At 48.3% G+C, this 6,693-nt stretch overlaps 2 protein-coding genes across 2 annotated transcripts; one reads left to right on the top strand and one right to left on the bottom strand.

Moving 5' to 3' along the window:
- Nucleotides 1–216: 216 nt before the first annotated feature.
- ONS95_008317 (uncharacterized protein) lies at nucleotides 217–2,173 on the top strand (the record flags this gene model as incomplete). Its single annotated transcript, XM_058501870.1, has 4 exons — nucleotides 217–1,188; nucleotides 1,239–1,413; nucleotides 1,468–1,572; nucleotides 1,633–2,173. Exons 1-4 carry the CDS (start codon nucleotides 1,080–1,082, stop codon nucleotides 2,171–2,173), a joined length of 930 nt encoding a protein of 309 aa, XP_058363192.1. The 5' UTR covers nucleotides 217–1,079.
- Nucleotides 2,174–2,283: 110 nt separating this feature from the next.
- Nucleotides 2,284–6,139, bottom strand: ONS95_008316 (uncharacterized protein). The gene is made up of 6 exons (XM_058501869.1): nucleotides 5,644–6,139; nucleotides 5,064–5,595; nucleotides 4,554–5,017; nucleotides 4,216–4,453; nucleotides 2,773–4,089; nucleotides 2,284–2,724 (listed from the first exon to the last, which is right to left on the bottom strand). The coding sequence occupies exons 2-6, from the start codon at nucleotides 5,073–5,075 to the stop codon at nucleotides 2,524–2,526; spliced, it is 2,232 nt and encodes a 743-aa protein (XP_058363191.1). The 5' UTR covers nucleotides 5,076–5,595; nucleotides 5,644–6,139; the 3' UTR covers nucleotides 2,284–2,523.
- Nucleotides 6,140–6,693: the final 554 nt, after the last annotated feature.

Genomic DNA, 6,693 nt, shown 5'->3' with positions numbered 1-6,693 from the left:
CTAGATATATAGGGCGTGGCACGAATTACCACCAAAGGAGGGTCTGATTTATGAGATAAGTGGGGAAATACTCTTTCGCCCAGAACTCCACTCCAAGCTGCAGGTTAAGCCGCGCTTCAAGCCGTAAAGTCTTGAAAAAAGTTTAATGACAGTTCTTGGAAATCCCAAGCATCAAGAATTTTGAGGCAATTCTCCGAGAATGAAGTCAGCAGGCTTGGCTCTTCTTGCACGGCTTTCCTGCAATCATCTTTCGACTTCCTGAGCTTAGCCGAAGCTCATGTTGGTTCTGCCACAATTCGGCAGGGAGCTCTGATGAGGAACATCCGCCGAGTGCATTGATCAGGTAGCGCTCATTTCAGGCCTATATCAATGATAAGCGAGATTCAAGGTAAGTACTTTTTGTCGAACCGCCAGATCTCGGTTCAGGATTTTGGCAGTTGAAGCAGGTTAAGTCTCTGTCAAGGTCTAAAGAAACTGGCAGAAACGTTCTCAGTGATCTCCGAACAGAGCGAATGGCAGACACATAACAAATTTTCCCCAAGAGTGGAGGCGGATTTCGTATCTCTCGTACGGAACACCAAAAGTCTCCTGCAGGTACGAAGTGACCAACCCTTTCTGTTCACTCCGATGTCCTTCTTTGGGTTCTAATTTCCTATCGTGGGAAGGAAACATTCAAGGGGTCTACGAATGGTGAGAGTGGTGGAGCCAGAGCCACCACTTGTGTCTATCCCATGTCAGAAGTTCAAACTTCACCTGATCCACTTGTGCAGGATGATTGACCCCACCCAAGATCTGATCGGAGAAACATACCCACAATAAATGTCAAATGAGCTGACTTAAAGGCTCAATTCCGGAAGATTTTGATACTGCCGGGATGGGAAAACTTTCCGATCCGGTGTCTCGCGGTAGAGGTTCATCTATTGCGCGCTGACTGCGCCCATAGACTGAAGAGGACGTCATTAGCACCGTACATAACTAGAATAGACTACCCAGCTCCGGTGTGTGTTCTGCAGCCCATCTGGGATCTCCATTCTTTTGTTCTAACTATCGTCACTCGTTCATTCGTTTCTACTTTCACAATGTATTTTTCTTCTGCCAATTTTCTGGCGCTTGCAACCTTCCTTGCAAGTGCTGCTTCTACGCCAATAACTCTACACAATAATGGCTCTTTTCTCCTGGATGAGCGGGGTAGGTGCTCTCTCACGGTTTAATTCGCATGCATGCTAATATAGCAATAGCAACGCCCACTGCACTTACTGCAGGCACTCTCAATAACATGAAATACTATGTTCAGCATGCCGCAGCTGCATACTGTAATGCTAAAGCAGCAAAGATTGGCTCGAAGATATCTTGTGGCAATAACGCTTGTCCAGCCGTAGCTGCGAACTCAGTAACCAACTACGCATATCTGGGGTTAGTTTCTGCTAGCATAGATACACAGAATTTGATTTGCTGACCAGCGTCCAGATTTGATCAATCTCAAGTCTCGGGATATGTTGGCATTGATTCGGCGAACAAGGCAATCGTCATCTCATACAAAGGGACAAAGTCTCTCGCTAACCTCATTGCTGAGTATGCGACCCCTCAACCACTCCTCATTAATGGATACTGTACTAAATCTTGTCAAAACAGTCTTCTTATTCCCAAAGAATCATGTTCAGAGCTTGTTAAAGGTTGCAAGCTTCACCAAGGATTCTTCTACGCATGGGGAGACGTTAAAAGCACCACAATGAGAGCAGTGAGAAGCGCCAAGGCTACATACCCCTCATACTCAATTGTCCTCACCGGTCATAGTCTTGGAGGGGCCGTAGCGACGATTGCTGCTGCGTATCTGAGGAAGGAAGGTTATGCATGCGACGTATACTCATACGGCAGTCCGCGTGTTGGTAATGAAGCCTTCGTCAATTTCGTGGACGCCCAGGCAGGAGCTCACTACAGAGTGACACACACCGACGACCCCATCCCAAGGTACCCAGGAAGGACCTTTGGTTTCTATCACACGAGTCCTGAGTTCTGGCTTTCTACTGGAAGTGCGAAGACTACCTCTTATAATCTTCCCGACATCAAAGTCTGCACTGGTACCAAGAACGGTAACTGCAACGCTGGCACTTCAAATATTTTCTGGACAGCGCACAGCTACTACTTTCAGGATGTGAGTGTCTGCAGCGGATAACTCTGACCTGATGAAATACTCCCATGCATTCGAGTATCCAGATGGAGGACAACAGGGAGAGGAGACACGACGTGCAAACACTGGAACAATGTATTCAATTTTAATGTAATTTTTAGAACTTGGAAAATTTGGTCATTAAGCTTGGCACCGACACTTCGTGCAATTACAAGCGACAAGAAATACAAAGTAAACGCAAATTACTCAAAAGCACCATTCAGAAAGTAGCGCTGCTGCAAAGATCTCAACACTGAACAGCCCAGATTAACTCCTCCCCGAACACCTGAAGTACCAAACGGAATTGAATGAATACAAAGTGCTGAATGAGAAACAGAAATATAATCAAGAAATTCTTAGGACAGCTTCGTCCAACCCATCAAGGAACTCTGGTCCCACATGGGGGTCTCCATCCTCAACACACACTCTTTCACTAAAGAATTGGTGGAACGCTCATAAGAGCAAAGAACAGCCCTCAGCATGCCGCCTTCCTTGCCACAGAGCAGAGCCACAGATGGTGGTCGTACCGCAGCGAAGACCGTCACAGTCATGGTTCCCTTATGTGGTCAACTTCGTTTGGGTCATTTCTTTTGGCCTGAACTTACAGTGTCGATGAGAGTGAAAAGCCTGTGTCCCTTCGGCAACTTTGGAAAGTTGACGCTTGGATCTGCACCGATCCGCTCCTCATTCAACCTCGAGCAGTAAGGCCCGCTGCTTGGCGTATATGTGAAGCGGCCGATCGTGTTCCCAAAAGTCATATGCTCGATCTCGTCGAGGGGAAGGGTGCCTTCAAATCCGATGAACCAGGGAGTGGCCCCCCAAACTTTGCCTCCATAGAGAACAGTGACACTGCATGGTGCCAAAATAAGAAGTAAGATACCGACAACGAGTAGGAAAGCTCCTGGTCCACGGGTGGCTGGGATTGCACACAATGCGGCGCCAATAATAAACCACAGAGGCCCGCTGCGAAGAGCGTAGCCTGCCCAGGCTTTCTTCCATGTTTCACGAATTAGAAAGTGGATGCGCGGAATATCCTTCCATCGAATGCTGATACCATGGCATCCGTCAATGATAATAGATCCATCGTGACAAACACCAGCGACTTGTGCGAGGGGCTCAATATCCCACAGGTTTGCACCCAGGTCGTCAGTGGTGTTGAACCAGGCCACCGACCCAGGAAGGCGGGGCTGATCCATACATAGCATGCGTTCGACTATGCGATCGCTGTCGTTTGCTAGAGAAAGACGAGCTAGAGCTTGCAATTCTGTGTCTGTAGGATCCATACGCGGTCGCTTCGAAAGCAGAGTCATGAGGGCGTAGGCCATGTCTCCGCCCTGGAACTCTCGCCATTTCCGAGAACGAAGAGCTGAAAGGCCCACTTGAATAAGTTCGAGGCGCGACAATGTCAGACTTCCGGTATAGTGTTCGGCCAGGAGCCGGAAATTCTCTTCGTTCTCCAAGTCCCGCTCCACTCGGCCGTTGGGTCCAAGTTTGACTGCCCAGCATCTGTGAACCATCTCCATGATATCAACAAGCTCCGTAGAATCGTCATTCTCGAGACCTTTGGGATCAGGTGTACAAAGCATGACCTTGTGATTGCGAGACAACAAGACTTCTGGTAGACACCACAACCGTTCTCCAAAAGAGACCAAAGGATTGGGAAACTCTTGGGATGGATTTGGAAGGACGACGCAGATTTGGTGTGCGCCTCTGACTACATCACAGAATCGATGAACATCGTCTGTTGCTTCTGGCTGCTGCAACGCTCGACAGCGGTAGTCGATCCAGTATGCTTGAACTCCATGTTTCTCGGCAAGGCGTCTTGCTCTGAAGTCAAGGGTCTGCTCGTCGAGCGTCGTCAGGTCAGGGTTATTTGCGGTAGGAGTGGCAACTGAGAATTCAGCAGCAGCGAAACTGATGAACTGTACAATACTTCCAAGTCAGCATTGCCTTTCCGAGAAACGAGATGACTGAATTTGGATCAGGAAGATAGGAAATTGTTCCAAAAAAGACAGCTTAGAGAGGAAGAGCGTTCAGACGAGACTCACGATATAGAGTCCAGTATAACTGCCGTCCGTGGCGGTTTCCCATCGACCGTTTCGGTAGACAACCAAGGCGCGAGGCCTGAGTAGGCGACTTTGGTCTCCGTCAACGCGGTATTCTTTGTCCCCGTCGTCGTCTCGTTGGCCGCGGACTTTCTTTGAAGCATTCGGTACAGCGTCTAAAGCATTGAGAGCATGTTTTGGGTACTCATAGCATCGATTTGGGAAATTCAGATACATGGATCTGTAAGGGATGAGATGAATTAGCTCCAGCTTTGAATACAAATTTGAAAGTGGAACCAATTATTCCAAGATGCCGAAGAGTCATATCTTCGTATACTCACCTGGCAGCACCTGATCCTCCTCCAATCGGCCATGACACGAGGAACAGGATGACGGGCACAACCAGGATCGATTTTCCAATGGCCAGAGCGATGTTTTCAATCTCATCATTGTGCATTTTGATCGCCCATGTTGCAACTCTCAACAGCGTTGGGGCATTACCACCCACTCTGCGGCGTCGCCATTCTCCTGGTGGTTGTAGATTTGGACCCGGGGCGGCTTGAACCAGCAAACGATACGGCTTTCCAAACGTTGGACTGATGTAACGGGCAAGATCCCTCGGACGGTATGTCTCCCGTTTCAAGACATCACGGTGAAAGTGTTGAGGTGCAGGTGCCAGAGGTCCGTCTTTCTCAACGTCTCGTAATGTGGGGTTCTGATATCGACGACCTTTGAACCAGCCTCGACTTCCATCAAAATGTTTGGTGATGTCTACCGCGGACGAACCATGACTTTGTGGACGTGTCTGCTAAGCATTAACATGAATTTTGACATTTATAGTAAGGACATACTTCATATTCCATATTGATAGCTTCAATGTTGCGGAGTAGCTTGGAGCGCTGAGTCAAGGATGCCTCTAAACACCAGGTCGGTGGAGTTACGAGAGAGACGCTGATATATGAGCTCCGTAGGACGACTCTCCTTCTACCTACTTGCAACAAATCCTTGTTAGGCGACCTCCAATAGAATAAATACTGCTACCTTGATCATCACCCTTGTTTGGGGCCCCAACTGTGATAGCTGAGCTGAGTGCATGAGCACAATCATACTCACTTCGAATGATTGGTCAGTCATCCGTCCCAAGAAGATGTGTACTCAGCTATCCTTTCGTGTAACCACACATTTACATGGATTTGAGCCTCAGACAATTTGCAAAGTCCCAGTCGGGAGGGACAGTGACCCACGACGGCAACACCCGCTACCCGGTAAGCCTTCAGCTCCTCGTCCGACCTTTGGAGGAATGACATGTTCTCAGCATCCGAGGAGGCATCATGAATTACTCTGAAGCTTCTGACTGCCGTGATATGTTTGCCCACCGGCTTCCTTCTCAGGTCAGTTATCGACAGTATTTCAGATTACAGTCCATGATACCATAAAGTGCATACATGAGCTCTGCCGAAATGTAGAATGCACGACCCCAGAAAGCACAAAGAAGGGGTCCTGGGTCTCTTCAAGCCACTCGCGCCCGACTCTGCTCTGTGATACCCCACAAGCAATATCTCGTCACTAAACTTAGAGTTATTTTATGCAGCCACAAAATTAAAAGGAGCAACCCGCTCAGCCCCAATCCTTCCTCACTGTCCCTACAGACACTAATCCGAGAGGTACTTTTGCTGGGCTTGTCAAAAACAGCGAATGGAGATGAAACCATGTGTGTCACAAACTCGCCTTTGCAGGTACTTGGCGTAATAATGGGACATAGTTCTCCCAGCTAGGAAGACTTTAACCGCTGTCGCCGACTCCGATCCCTGCGATTACGATCCCATGTCTTTGACAGCATGCAGTGAGGCTCGGAACAGTGTGAGATGAGAAAGCATCAGACTCTCGAAATGATCGTGGTGGGAGGTCATGGTGTTGTGATCTGCAGAACATGAAAAGGTTTTATCAAGAAACAGTAGGAGAGAAGTGCAGAGGTGTACAGTATGAAGTTTGTCAGCGGTCGCCACGCTTCACCATGCTGCATCAGGACTGGCTTCCGTTTGCCGAACCTCTTTTGCTGCAGCTCGGCGCATGTCAACAAAAATTTCTGGCGAGCATCAACTAAGACATCAGCAGTAGGACAGCGGGGAATTGAGGGAAGAATTTTCTGACGTCGGTCGCGTTACAAATGACAAGAGTAGAATCTCTATCAATAAGGTTTGAGAGCTAGAACTGGGTTTTCCTATGAAGGAGGTCTGAGGAAACTGCGGGGTAGTGGTTAATGCAAAACATCCCAAAAAAATTCAGGATACGAATTTGTCCTTTAGGAGCGGATATTCTCCTCCTTCTATCCATGAAACTTCCACGGAAATAGAGCAAGACGAAGACGAGAAAAGACCAAGAATGACAATGCAGCGTGCCCACAGCGCCGTGGAGTGCAGCGACAACACAAATATTAGTGACTGCTGCACTGGGAATTGAGGATAGCTAGCTCGGATCTTC

The sequence above is a fragment of the Cadophora gregata genome (assembly GCF_030347475.1).
Source record: "Cadophora gregata isolate MNR1 chromosome Unknown scaffold_2, whole genome shotgun sequence".
NCBI classification, from domain to species: Eukaryota; Fungi; Ascomycota; class Leotiomycetes; order Helotiales; family Ploettnerulaceae; genus Cadophora; species Cadophora gregata.
The sequence above is the reverse complement of the archived record's forward strand: the minus strand, read 5'-3'. Positions and strand labels throughout refer to the sequence as shown.